General features: G+C 42.5%; 1 protein-coding gene across 1 annotated transcript in view; it reads right to left on the bottom strand.

Moving 5' to 3' along the window:
• Window positions 1–241: 241 nt before the first annotated feature.
• The window catches only part of gpr158b (G protein-coupled receptor 158b), a gene marked incomplete at both ends in the record, with an annotated part of 46,974 nt that continues 32,096 nt past the window's right edge, over window positions 242–15,119 (bottom strand). The window contains 7 exons of the mRNA XM_079284507.1: window positions 242–1,213; window positions 2,566–3,113; window positions 3,701–3,944; window positions 4,062–4,208; window positions 5,886–5,991; window positions 10,186–10,324; window positions 14,453–14,691. Coding sequence (XP_079140633.1) covers window positions 242–1,213; window positions 2,566–3,113; window positions 3,701–3,944; window positions 4,062–4,208; window positions 5,886–5,991; window positions 10,186–10,324; window positions 14,453–14,691 — 2,395 coding nt within the window. The remainder of the gene's footprint in view (window positions 1,214–2,565; window positions 3,114–3,700; window positions 3,945–4,061; window positions 4,209–5,885; window positions 5,992–10,185; window positions 10,325–14,452; window positions 14,692–15,119) is intronic.

Here is a 15,119-nt window from a genome sequence, read left to right as displayed (position 1 = left end):
CAATGTAACGACGACATGTTGGTTATTTCGCAAATAGTTTCCGGTATGTTTAGATTGCATCAATGGACGGCGGAATAAATGTTCTCCTTCCAAAATCTTTTTTTTTTCCCACTTAGGTCATCCAGAGAAAAATGTTCCTGTCAAATGCAATCTAACATCTTCGTCGTTCGGTAGCTCTGCCCTCTGTGCTGTCAGTCTGTGAATACAAAAATAAAATGAAATACAGTGATCACAGCAGTCATCATGCCCTCTCCCCAGAGTCTTGCTCCTGAATGTCCCAGGGGCAAACATCAGCCACCTTTGCCCCGCTGATGACTGCAGGTTTGTCACTAGCACTCGAAGAGCTCTCCTTCTTCTCTGTGGATTTCTTAGTCTGAGCAAAGCTGGTGTGCGAGGGCTCGGTGTCCCGGGAGAAAACCTCCGCCCTCCTGATCTCCATCACTTCTGGGTCTCTGGTCGAGCTCCTCCGCCGCTCAGAAACCGGCCCGCCGCACTCTGACGACTGGCTAACGCGCCTCCTCTCCGATACCGGCTTGCTGGATGAGCTCCGTCTTTCTCTGCTCTTCTCCCTCGCTTTCTCCTTCTCGGCTTTGTGGTTGGACGAGCAGGAGCCTTTCCGTTTCTTCTTGTGCGTGGTGGGGCTGTTGCAGGACTTCTCCTGCTTCGGCGAAGGTGGGCTGTTGTAATCCCACGGGCAGATCTCTACCATCAGGGAGGGAGGCTGCAAAAGGCTCCCTGTGGACTTGGAGTGGTCTGAGTGGAGCACCTTGGGTTTCTCATCAGTGGGCGTGACACTTTTCTTATGCCTGATCCTGTCTGGGGAGATGGAATCTGAATCTCCTCCCAGCATGGGCTGCTCATCGAAGTCCCAGGGACAGACGTCTGGCTTAAGAGGGAGCGGTGACCTGGGTGGTCGAGCTTTCCGCGTTTCCCTGCCTTCCTCCCTTTCTCCTCCTTTATCTTTGGAGCGGCGTCTGTTGAAAGGGGACTGCCCTGCTTTCTGCCTCTGCTGGGAGCGGCTACCTTTGGTGATTCCAGAGCTGCTGCTGCCTCGCCGGTCTGTGGTGGTTTCTTCAGGAGCAATGGAAACATGTTTCTGGGTCTTTGCTTCAGAGGGAGTCTCTTGTTCTTCCAGCTCCCAGGGACAAACCTCGGACACATCGTAGAGGTTCCTACCCGTCTCGGAGCAAATGGATGGCTGGCTGCCGCTCACCTGTTAAAGTCAAACGATAAAATATCCACCCAATAAGTTACCTGTATGCTCTGTTAATCAAATTATTAGAGAGCTAGAATGTCCACAAGCTTTAGCTTATGTCTTCAAATGGCTTGTTTTGCCTGACCAATGGGCAGAAACTAAAGAGACAAAACTAATTTGCTCCATTTGCTCACCTTTTCCAGCACTTTCAAATGCATTTCAAGACCTTCGTCAGAGCATACATTTGCTCAGTCGTCATGGAGATGTCTTGGTTGTATTAACACGAATCAAGTATGTACATTCTCACATGAAAACAAAGGATTTCTGATGATTTACAAATGTAATGTTGACTACAGCTGCTGCATCTCACTCTCAGGAGCCTGCCTTTAAGGTGTACCAGCAGAGAACAATTTGTTCTAAATGCTGACGTTCTATTCCTTTAAAGTGGCTGTAATCAATGTTTCATATTGACAATGGATCAAATATCAAATGACTATGTGACATACGCACAGATGTATATACCACCCAACTCTTTAGATCAGTCTCTCTCATCAGTGTTCCAGCAGGGCAGCTGTTTTCAGTAAAAGTCTGGTGAACTGACTGCTGCCAAAGTCAGCCACTAGCAGGTGAACATAGTGGAGCATTTATCAGCTGAAAGGCCAGATATTTCCCCCAGGCATTTGTAGAGACTAAAACGGAGCTAAAAGTAGAGTGAGAATTGGACTTAACCCAATCATGCTCCGTCTGCTTTCTGTAAATGGGTATCTGTTAAGGAACAAAATGGCTTTGCCATATGAGCTAAAAACGTGATAATGTAAGAATGTTGTGTTTACAGCTTGGTTTAAACCTGGTCTAATGTCGAGCCAGTTTTCTCATTATCCACTTGTCTTTGTTGGCCAGAGAAACGCATAAGAAACAAGCCCCAACTCAATCCCTCTATCCTCCTCCTCTTCCTCTCTAATGTCCTGATCTGTGTATAAAGGTCTCCGTCCTCTAAGATAGTATTAGCATTTCTGGAAAAAGCTGGTAAGTGGAGGTTAAGATTTTGAGTTATGAGCTACTATTTCCAAGGTAAAGAATACATTTTTGATCAAAGGGTATTTCATTCAAAACAATAAAAAACAAAACCTCAGATTTGAGGAGCTGTTAAAATAGAACGTTTAGTATTTTTTCACAAATTACTTTTTCAATCTAGGTCGTTCAATCTGGGTAAAGGAATGCCCGAGGCCTGGTGATGTTAATCGTTACCCATTCCCCAATTTTCTGTTGATGGACTAATTGATAACTTAAGTAAACATTTCATCACTAGAGCTAAATAACATGGTGATGCTTTCATCGATTTGGATTTGGAATGTAAATGTTGACAGTACCTGTTGTTTCATGATTCCCATCTTCATGGGTGTCTTCGAGTACTCCACTGACTGACTAATGATCATCTTGGGGTAATGCTCAGGGTTCTCATCCACCTCGGACAGCATCCTCTCCTCCTGTCCCTTCATACCCTTCTTACTGGCGTCCTCCACGGTTTGGGTCTTGATGGTCAGCCCCGGCATTTTCTCCTTGGCGCTCGCAATCACACTCAGAGACTTCTGCATGATGGAGGTCCGCAGGTGGACGGGTTTCTTCTCGTGCGTCAAGTTGTGAGCGCTGGCTGATTTCCAGAACAGTGGAACAGACTCGGCTGGTTCCAGTCTCGGTGGGTTAGCAGATGGTTCCAGCTGCCTCTTGGTGTGTTTCCGGCCAATCGGAGAACCCAGAAGAGATCCTTCCCCACCACCTCCAACGGGAGTCATGTTGTCTCCTGCAGTCGAGCCAGTTTGACTCGCAGTGTCTTCATCCTGGTCACAAACATGGTCATAGCTGAGCGACTTCTTCAAGCCTATGACTTTGTTCTTCAGGGAGTCATCCCGAGGTTTGCCTGAGGAAAGATTAAAATAATAAACGGAATCAATTTCCTGATATGACTATCATTTTTGTTGTTCACAGCCACACTGCTAACTTTCAGACGTGTTGGGCATTGGCCTGGGGTGGTTAGGGGTCAGGGAAGACCATTGGTCAGGGCATAGGACCTGAACAAGTTGGGTTACCGTTAACTTACGCAAGCATGGATGCCTGGCCAATCCTAGCGTCTTGCATGCTGTGCAGGGTGTGTCTTGCCAAGAAAAGCAGTGGGATTCATAATAACGCTGTGTTTCTATGGTTGGTGATATCTGCCCATCAGTCAGTCATTCTGCCACTTTGGTCCAGACTGAAACATCTCAGCAACTGTGGTCAAAATTTGGTTTATTTCTCTATTTTGGTTTGGGGACAAATACCTGTGAATTAGCAAGTGTTAGTGTGCTAACACGCTAAACAATGGTATGTGTACAATGCTGTTTACATAGTAATAGGCCGTTGTCTCAGAAATAGATTTGACATGTCACAGTTGTAAAAGATAACATCAAAGATGGCTGAATTCCATTCAGCATGCTCCAGTTTCAGGGTCCAGATTGAACATGTTCTCACCGTGATGACTCGGTTCAAATGGGTTTCTCCTCAAGGTGCTGCGGTTGCTGCCGTGTTCGCTGCCGTCCTCACGACTGCACTGCCGGTGTATGTGCATGCTCTCTGGGATCTCCGTTATCCGCTTCATCAGGGAGCGACCCAGACCTTTCTTGGAGTTGCGTTTCTTTTGGAGGTGAGGGTTGTTGGCGAGCATCTTCTTATGTTTGTAGACTTCCAGCTGGGCATACAGCTTCTTCAACTCATCCTGAAAACAGCAGTGAGACTGTAAATGCTGGGCCTCTTTTGAAGAAATACATTGATTTCCAGGTGTGGTCAACACACATTTAGAATCATCTTGCTATGATTCTAAATGCTACTTTACCCGTATATCCTCGGGGTCCAAGCTGTGCTCACTCCAGGCCGAGGTAATGCTGTTGTTGAGGTAAGAGCCAGACCTTCTCATGTCCAGCTCCTCCTCGTAGGCCTCGGTGGCAATATCATCCCTGGCCTGAGTCTCTTTGGACAGGAACTAAGACAGATGGAGAGCAAGGTTAAAGAATGGCATCACTGAGCCTGCTGGAAGGATGAGAAAAAAGATGTCAAATTGGAAATGTAGTTCCTCCAACAATGTTACTCGGGCTTATAGTATGATCAGATTTATTGTGTGACAGAATAAATATGTTGGCTAAAGGGGTCATTGGAGGTAAAATTCCCTGCAGCAAAAATATTTACTGATATAGATCTCATATAATGAGAAGGTTACCATCCTAAACTTAAAGAAATACTGCAGAATACAGAACAATGGACAATATATGCTGTTTGCCTTTTTCTAGATTGTGTATTTACTGTGTTCTTGATTGCTGCATTCAATAATTACCACTAAACGAAATACATGTTCAACTCCAATTTCAAGTTGTCTTAATGCAAGTTGATCCTCCTTCTGTTGACTGCTGGAGCAAACACGGCAACAGGTTGATTATTGCTATTTTTCTAATTTTTGCATCTCTGGTTTTGCTGGCACTAATTTCCTCCTTGATTTAAAATAACACATTCATTTGAGAAGAGAGAACAATCTGTTTGATTTAGACTTTTCATAGCCAACCTATTCATCTTCGCTTCAGAGAAACCAAATATTTAGCCGGGATTCGGGAAGAGAAGCGGCGTAAGAATAACATCCTCCCATTGTGCTTAATTATCCTTGTGTGCTCAACTGACTTATACTTCTGAGGGGCCTAATTAAGACACGATGAAGGAACAGAGAGCGCTGAAGGTGTATTGCATTCCTCACACAGCAAGATAATTAAATGTTTTCCATCAGTCTTGAGAGATTGCACATAAAGACACCCACGGGAGTGCTGAGCTAAATTACAGTAACTACCAATGCTATTTGAATGAGTTTAATGGCAGCAAATGTGCCTGTTTGCATCTGTGTGTGTTTTGTGGATCGCTAATATCAAATGAACTTAAGACGATTAACGGACTATGGTATACACAAGTTACAGTACAGCAGAAGCCATTAAGAAAATCTCTCTGTACTCAATGTAACCTCCGTGACAATTGCATTTTCCAAACAACGGTCTTGTAAGAAAGAAAAGTAAACGGCTGCTGCACTGATCTTATTGATGCAGCACTTTCTGTAAGAGCTGCTTCTCCTCGACTGATGAGTTTCCCCAATCAATTCAACAAAATACCTGAACTCCATGCGAATAATTATGTGCCGATATTCTGAATGACACATTTTGAGCAGAGAAATGTTACGTAAGCACTTAAATTGTATTTTGTAAAAAAAAAACAGTATTCAGATCCTTTACTCAAGTACTCCTTCAGCAATGTAAAAATACGAGTTGCAAGTGAAAGTCCTGCATTCAAAATCTTAGGTAAAAATATTATAAGCAAAATATATTTACAATATTTTAAGTAAAAGTACTCATTCTGAACCAATGATTAAATCTTAGCTTTGTGTGTTTTATCGGCTTATCATGTGTTTTTGTAGTAACTGATAACTACCGGTATATATGTCAGATAAATGTAGTGGAGTAAAAAGTTCAATGTATTGCTCTGAAAGGTAAAGGAGTAGAAGTACACATACAATAGATATACAGTATGGTGTACAAGTACCTCAAAACGTTGCTGCCCACACGGTTACTTCCAACCACTGACCCACAACCCAGTAAACTAATGCCTGACATGGTTCAAGGGGTGTTACCTTTGGAACGAGCAGCAGGCCCAGAGTCACAGTCACAGTCAGATGAGTGTGAGCAAAGAACAACATCAGCATCCAGTCGGGGTGAAGCCCCGGCACCAGAGAGAACCTGCAGAAAGACACGAACAGGAGAAATTCTGTTCATTCACCGGCACTTTATCAAAGCCATGAATTGAGTGCTTGGTGACACAGACATTAAAAGCAGCTTTTAGTGATTCTTGAGAACAAAATGTAGGCTGCTACTACCCAGAGGCAATCACTACTTCAAAAACTGTACAAAGACATAAAAGCAAATCGGAGGGGAAATGATAAAAGTAGCAGAATATAGAGCGCAGCAGTGATCCCCAACCTTTTGAACGTCTCCGTTCTGGAAAGGAATTCAACTTCATTCACTCCTTTGTCGTTTCAAAAAAATCCTTTTGAAAAGAGTTTTTAACCTGGAACTAAGCCAACCAACACGAGATGAATAACAACCATAAAACATTTGTTTCCGAATGAAAAAAGAAAGAAATTGGAACAATGGAAATAAGGTACAAGGACTGTGTGCACAACTGTTAAGAGTGAAAGAAGCAAGTCGTCCCATGAACATGATGAATGATACCTTTCCAACCAAGTCCAAAGTTACTGTCATCTACACAAGTACCTAAAGAAATAGGTAGAAATATATACAAAGCACAAGTGACCAACAATAAAAAAAGAAAGAAATGTCTATGTCCTCGTCAAGTGTTCTGTATATTGTAAACAACACACATAGTGTACAGTATGTACACACAAAGGAGTCTTTGTACTGTTTGTATTGACAGTGACAGACGACACATAGTAAAAAACATGTTGTGCATTAAAATCTAAGATTATGATCCATAACGGCAGCAGTAAATATCTTGGTGTTAGAGGATAACTAACAGTGCATGACTTGTTTTGATTTGTTTCTTCTGCAGGAAGAAACTGTTCTCTCTGGTTGTTTTGGCATTTTCAGCGTCATATGGAACGGAGGCTGTAACATTTCCCCATAGATTATCAGTGATCCACAGCTGGTCACAACATGAAACGATACTATCTGGCTTGGTAGCATGTCAAATGTATCGTACGTTCACAAAACCTGAAAAGATTTCTCATATGTGGCTTCTTCTGCTTCGGCTACAAACATCTGGTCTCTGGCTGTGTAATGGCGTGCGTGACCTGGACACGACACAGAGAAACTACGGTAAGGATAGTAACCGAACATACCTTTGTGCATCTCCTCAAACAGTATCCCAGATAATGGCCTCCACCCAAACACAGACTTCATGTCGAATCTAGACTGATGTGATTTTGTACATCCTTGCTGCCCTTCACTGGCTCGTATTTTAAAGCCTGGCATGGCCGCTTATATTTGTAGTCTGATTGAAATCCTCTGGTAGGCAGAGGATAAAGTACAAGTCCCCTATTAAAAAACAATCGTTATTAATCATCAGTTTGCTGTTTCACCTTATTAAGTATCTCATTTCATTTGAATCTGTTGCTGGTATTTTTATACAGAAGCAATTTGTCACGTTTTAAAAAGTGCTACGCATACAAAAAAATGTACAGGGCTGAACATAGACGCTTGTTTTCTGCCACCGTCTGAAAAACACCAAAGAAGTATTTATTTTTCAAAGGAATCGTGTCCCATTTCTGTCACTACTGACTCAATCCAGACATGTGCAGCTCCATGTCAAAGCTCACAGCAGCAACATTGGCAGCTTGTGGCTGCTTCCTTCCAACACGACATCGTTTCCATTGTTGTGGCAGTTTTTAATCATAGTTTGTATTGTATTCACAAGTACCAGCACAGGTTATCGCTCCAATTATTGCTGGAAAATATGAAAAGAACACAAAAGCCTCAATAGGCTCTAACAATGGGCGGCTTTTTGGCACCAATTTTCCACAACCAATCAACTCCAGACTCAGAAGTCTGTGAAAGATACCTCTGCGCTTCAGTATGTGTGTGTGTGTGTGTGTGTGTGCACAGGCGCGTGTGTGTTTGTGCATGTGTGCATGAGACAAAGTTCTTTCCTTAAAGTTTGTCAGAGATCCACCAAGGTGGCTCAGAGGTTGTTGGTCCTTCGTCATCACGCCCAGAAATCACATTCACAATTCAAATGAGATATCCAAAAGCATTGTGTGCGTGTGTTTTCATCAACCCTACCCCATTACACACACACTTACACACACACACCCCCGCTCAAGTCCAGCCTTATCTCCGGGACGCAGCAGAAAAATGAAGAAAAAAAGCACTTTTGTTCTATTCCCCAGCCAAGCGGCGAGCGGGAACAGCTTGATTCACAACAGCTTCACACCACTGATGAAGGTGTACCCATTCGACTTTTCAGTTTCTCAGCAGATTAAAAGAATGTGATCTTTTTCTTTTTGTCCAACTGAGCACAATAGGGCGCTGCATAAATGAAAGAATATTCAATCACCAACAGTTTTACCGGAGGAAGTGTGACAAATGGAATTGTTTTCGCCCCAGGCTCCTGCAGACGTAATATAAAAGAAACAACCAACAGGTTTTATTCCCTCTGCAACAGGATTGACAAAGTATTCTTTGCTTTAGGAGTCTTTTAAAAATGTAGGTGCTACTACTTCCACCATTCTCAGTCAAATGGTGGAAGTCAAAACCGATATTCAGACATGGACACATAAAACACAGCTTGTCTGTAAATAAGCTCCTGAGAGGCACACAGGAAGTGTGCCTCTCAGGTAATAGTTGTAGGTCAATCAGTAGTTGTAATAGTTGTAGGTGAGTCAGGATCAGGCGGCAACCTGCAGCGCTGGAAAGTGAAGCAGAAGTGCCTTAAATTTGCATTTTTTTGCAAGGGACGACTCATTTGGTTGTAAAAAGAAGTCAGATTGTATATAAGTCTGTAAGAAAAGGACGATTTCTCTTTCTAACTTTATTTACTACCTCAGTAAACATGAGTTTCTGGTCTCCATTGCTAGTTTCAAGTCTTCAATGAAGCATGATGTCGCTACCACGGCGTTGTCTGGTCTGGGAGTTGTCCATGGTTTCGTCTTAGAAGTTCAACCCTTCCATAGTGTGTTAATTGTGACATTTGTGGTCGTTTGAAAATGTCTCACTCAGCATTCAGGTTTACTTAACTTCACCCTCTCGTGGCACTTCTGCCAAAAGTCAAGATGGCAACGGCCAAAATGCTAAACTCAAGGCTTCAAAACGGCAATCCACAAACCAGCGGGTGATGGCTCGATGACTACGTCCACTTCCTGTGTACAGTCTCGTCCGATTCTTCTTTTCAAATCATTTACAATATAATTCACGGGTGGGCGAGTAATGCATTGTTTTACAAACCTTCCACATGCATTTAATGACAACAAAAGAAGAGTTTTTCTTTACCCTCAACTGTGTCATTACTCAACAACATTGTGAGGTGTTACTTGTATTGTAAGGTGAAAACATGGATCGCATTCAAGTTGCAAGTCCCCGCATCTGATTTCCATGCAACACAGACATGAAAAAGGCTGCCTAAAGGGAAATAACATTCATCAAACCCGCCTCCAGTATGTTTTGCATTTGACACAGTTTGTCTTCAAACGCGTGATTAAACTGTTGAGACGTTTGGCTTAGGTTTGAGACAAACTAGGTTTGTACAACTTTGTAGCCTAATCTGTTGAGACAGAGGGAACTAAAAACAAACATTGGCAAAAGATGCATTTTTATTTGCCACATGGGGGTTAAACAAGCTGAAAATAAAACACATTATTGAGCAAAGTTGTTTTTGTCCACCTGATGAATGTAAGTCCAACACTCTCTCTCCTTTTAAGCTCGGTTTTGGTCTCCACCACTACTCCTGACCTAAATATCTCTGGGGCTTCAGCTGCTGCCCCATTATGTTCACCAGAGACTGAATCAAAAGTGTTGTGGGCCCTGAAACTGAAACAAAGAGTTAAAGATGTTAAAAGGCTCCAGATAACTTTGGGTGAAAGCTCTCTGTGAGTTTGCTGCTTAAATCAGAGAACCCCTTTCACATTAGCCTGTACGTAGTTACAGTATTCGTTCCATTGTTAATATCGAATCATTTTTGATAAGTGCAGCTTTAAAGACAGAACTATGATACTGATTCTTCTTGCCCATGTGGAATTCAAGAACTAATTCCATGACCTTTCATCACGTCAGGTTTTGAGAATCATTGAGCTTAGTCAAGGTATTTTCAAGCAAATATATGATGATTAGATGAACAGACCTTTTTTGAGTTTCTGCCAAGACATAACTATTGCCATTCACTTCAGGCCAAGCGTGCTGTTCCACCCGTTTCCCTCACCCTACCTGATGATGTGGAAGATGGCGGATATGAGGAGCTCATTGTAGATGGCCACAGCCATGTAACGTGGCTCGTGGAAAGCCGAGGGTACGGTGCGGACTGCGTAGCAGAGGTGCACCCCCCACAGCAGGAACAGGAACTCCGCTGGGACAAACAAACAACAGAAAGGTCACGAGGAGGGTTAGAGGATGGATTTTAAGGCTTTATTGTCTTTAATTAATCATTTTTCCGAATTTGATTTAGTGTCATTCATTAAATCGTTGTATACCCCGCAAGCTGGAACAAGCCTATGTAATCCGAAAAGTATTTTTATGTATAAAGTGCTGGGAGGCAGATTTTGCTTCACCTTTGGACGGAGCCAGTCTAGCTGTTTCCAGTGTTAATCATCTCCCGGCTCCTCATCATCTCACTCTCAAGAGAGAAATTTCCAAAAACGTATCTCTCAAAATGCTGAACTGTTCCTTTGAGCATTGATTTAGTCTCCGTTTATATTTGCATGTTAAATGATCGCAGCATTGTTGCTCTGGCATGTTGGATGCAGAGTCACTGCGATCGTGCAATGCTGTTAGTCATCACGCACTGCATGAAACAAAGATGTTGAAGGTGATTGTTGACCCGGCGGTCAAGGCAATCGTTTAGCAAGAGTTCCCCGCGTTTCTGCAGCGTTTCCTTGACAATGTGTTGACACCTTACTGCTGTCGTCTGATCTCGCCGAGGTCACACAGCCAGACTGCAATTTTACAGAAAAGATGTATTTAGAAAATGAGCTGCTGTCAGCATTATCAACATGATTCTAAATATACCGGACATTATATGTGCACAGATTTAGGGTGGCTGCGTTTTGGAGGTATGAAATTATATCTTGAAGCAGTCTGATGGCTCTTATAATTGCTGCTCTTTGGTGAAGAACAAAATTATCATTCTTGCTTTAAAAAAAAAACGTATTACTTTCCGTTATAATATGCTGCATAGAAAAATGTCAAATGAGCGTCACCAAGTGAGAGGTTCTCCTCTGATGTGAGCTCAACGAGCTTGTTGTTTTGTTTGCAGACATAAAGGAGCACCAAATACTGCCAATACTGTGTGTTGGCACATGAGTCCTTACGGTGATTGCAGGTTATTAATATTCATGAACAGGCCTAGTCTATGAATCATCACTAATTACTTGGTACTTAGCCTCTGAATCAGGATGCACAAAGAGCTGCGTGGAAGAAGAAAGGGATAACAATTCCAACTAATGCATTCATTTCAGATTCAAATGAATTGCTTATTGTTGGCAACATCAATATTGTTTGGCTTCAGCTCCGTTTCGCAACGCATTTTAAGCCGGAATAGGATGATTTATTCATTTACAGACAGACATGTGTTCCCTTGTCAGCATTATAACAAAACAAGTGAAAACACAAAAAAAAAGGAATTAGTTATTTTTTTTTTCTTAAGCATCGCATGCATTGTTAAAATCCTCCAAAGCAGCTTTGCAGGGTGCTTCCTGTCCTTCAGTGTAGCCTCAGCAACCCCGTGTGTTCTCACTGGCTGTCACAGTGAACAGCGGGGATCCCTCATTTCATATCTTGAACACAAATACACAAATACGCACTGACCCGACCGGAGGGGATTGTTGTGCTCTACGTGTTGCATTCCATTTAAAGTGCTGCGATTGTGGAAAGCTGTCACGGCAAGAACACACCGTCACTTCCTCTGAAGCTGCTGCGTTACTCAGTGTCTCTTGAGTATCAGCTTCTTCTTCTTCTTCTTCTTCTTCTTCTTCTTCTTCTTCTTCTTCTTCTTCTTCTTCTTCTTCTTCTTCTTCTTCTTCTTCTTCTTCTTCTTCTTCTTCTTCTTCTTCTTCTTCTTCTTCTTCTTCTTCTTCTTCTTCTTCTTCTTCTTCTTCTTCTTCTTCTTCTTCTTCTTCTTCTTCTTCTTCTTCTTCTTCTTCTTCTTCTTCTTCTTCTTCTTCTTCTTCTTCTTCTTCTTCTTCTTCTTCTTCTTCTTCTTCTTCTTCTTCTTCTTCTTCTTCTTCTTCTTCTTCTTCTTCTTCTCTTCCTCTCAAGTTCTCCCCCTCCTTCTTCCTCAGCTGATGAAAAAAACTCTCTCTGCATCGTTTCCTACATCCCGCCAAGCTTCATACTTCACTCTTCTTATTCCCTGCCACTGCTGTCTCTCTCTCTCTCTCTCTCTCTCTCTCTCGCCCTATATTCATAATTTAAGTCATGCTTTGCTTGTGAGATTTTTCGTGAAAAAAAGATTGAATAGTCTCATCAAAATAGTTACGTCGAAAAATGCTTTTTGTGTGTGTCACGGACCGTAACTGTGAGTTTTACCGTATGCAGAGGACGTACATTTTTGTATCTGTATTGTGGCTTAATTTTTCCAATTTGCATATTAACTAGTAGTGGCTATAGAACCATGAAAAATACCAATAGACGGAGATCTTTACAGTCAGTAGGAGTTTGAACATTATTGGCCGAGCCCCACTCATTTATTCAGTGATGATGGTGATAACTGTTCATCAACACACCATTTGTTGTGTTTTCTATAATTTTGTCAATTGCTGATTCCACTTCTCTGTGTATTTCTTTAATTATCAGCTTGAAATTGGGGATAAATTGAGATTTTGTGGGGGAGTGTGTTGCAATATATTTAAAGGTTAAGTGAAGCTTCCAAAGGAAATGTTAATAAACCTTTTGTGTTTCCAAGTCAGCCATAAGATAAAAAATTTTTTTTTAATGCGGCTTGGTTAGGTATGTAAATCATGATTAATGGATGAATGGGAAAGTAAAGAAAGGGAAACTCAAAGTGGTGTAAGCACAATATGAAAGGCTTGGATGAAATATATCAGAGAGCGGAACAGAGCGTGAGAAGTCACGGTGAAGTTGCTGTAGCTACAATGTAACAAATACACTTCAGTTTAGACAATAAAGCCAATAGATTGTGGTCACTAGTCTGTTGTTGTGCTTGGATTTGTTTTTTTATATATCCCGTAATACATCATACCATTTAATTCTGTGATCGATCTTTGTCTGTGAAACTAGATGGGATTGTCCTCCGGAGAGCTCTTAGAGACACGCTTGTGGTGAAGGGCTGTAAAAATACATGAGGGACTTCATGGCAGCTCCCGCCCTCTGGAGGTGTTCTGCTTTCATGGTGGCAGCCCAAGACACTAAGAGGCGCACTCCATCTTCTTTTTATCAGAGCATCCCATCCATTGTGAATTAAATATACAGCATCATCCATTAAACTGTTTGTGAGCAAACCCTTTAGGGAAAGGTGAATCAAAAACAATGGACACTGTCGTTAAAATTCACAACCGCATCCATTTAACCTCAAGTCCAGAGCCGATGTTTTCTTTAAATGCTGCTTCGAGGGCAGGGTGCTGAATAAACTGCCCTATTACAGCATAAGCATGTCTTCAGGCAAGCGGGCGGCATGTTTGGGAGCATTTTAAACCTCACTTAAATAAGTGGCTCCATTTATCTCCAACAAGAAGTCTGCTCAAGCAGAGACGTTTATCGCATTCATGCGATTCCCCGACCCCATACCTGTTTATTTCTGTCTGACGTGATTCGTCACTCGAACAACTGCGCATTGTGCCGAAGACTCGCTGGAAATTGCAAGATGCAGTTTAACGACTTCAAACAGTCCCTTCTATGTCATGCAATCCATTTGCTGTCGGTACCATCAGTTTCTATAAAGCATAGGAGAGGACGAGACTGTTGTAGATAAATGGTTCCGATATGGTGCAGCTAGACTGTTGAAAATTGAAAGTCTTTTTGCCTCCCTGTGGCAATCTGTCTGTTTACCTTTCGACCACGCCAGCATTGGAGCCTCAGGACTTTAAACTCACTCATAAAAACATCGCTACACTCAAAAAAACTCCCCAGGGTACCTTTAAGTTACTCTTTAATGAGAACCTCGCTCTCAGAATAAAAGACCATGTATGTGTGTGTATGTGTATACTTGGAATGTGTATCTACACAGTATTCAATGCAGAGTCAAACAAAAGTTTTGGAAAATCAGTAGATTTACAATCAAAATGTTCAGAGTCACTTGATTTCCCCCTGACCCTGCCTGCAGCCTTTTCCAAAAGTTTCCAAACTAAACTCGTTCTTTAGCCTTACCCAAGCAGCCTACCCCCAAGCTATAAGCCCAAAAGCTCCTTACAGTTAAGTGGTAAGTAGGAGCAAAGTTTTCTCACTCGTCCTGCAAAGACATCACTACACACATCGGGTACATGCACGTCAACACAGAAAGACAGAAAACACACGCACTCACCGACAGCCATCATGTAGTCCCATCGATCCAGCAGACACATGCTGAACTGCAGCCCCTCTGGGGTGAGGCCTGCAGCGATCATGGCCCGACTCAGCTCGGGGTTCTGGCACACGGAGGAGGTCCAGGCCACCAGGAACCACAGCACCACCAGCAGGATCACCACCAGGAGCCGCAGTACCCGCCAGCTGGTCATGTAAGGCGTCCTCTGGGCCGTGCGGGACAGGAACACCTTTAACACCCTGAGAGAGAGAGGAGGAGGACAACATGAGCCTGAATACTTGAGACTGCTGAGTGAAATCATGATGAGCAGTGTAGGTGAGTCAGAGATTCTCTCCATGCGATTGACAACTCATACTTGCTCTTGCAAACACGCCAACTTGAATTAAAAGGATCGGGGAGAAAAGGGCGCTGTTATCTAATTTTATTCAGGTTTGTTTCAATGATGTTTTCATATGTCTTGCGCTGACTGGAGAATCAAATGAAAGTATAAGACTGAGAGTAGAATGAGGTTACAGATTATTGATTTTTTTTCAATCCAAATTCAACAAATTGGAATTTTCTTATGGGTGCCAGTTTTTTTAAAACGTTTCAGCTTAGAGGTGGTCCAACAAATGCGATTGGAGCTAACATATTAGACTGCAGAGGCAGTTTATTTGTAAGCTGCACA

This window comes from Melanostigma gelatinosum, assembly GCF_949748355.1.
Source record: "Melanostigma gelatinosum genome assembly, chromosome: 15".
Taxonomy (NCBI): Eukaryota; Metazoa; Chordata; class Actinopteri; order Perciformes; family Zoarcidae; genus Melanostigma; species Melanostigma gelatinosum.
The sequence above is the reverse complement of the archived record's forward strand: the minus strand, read 5'-3'. Positions and strand labels throughout refer to the sequence as shown.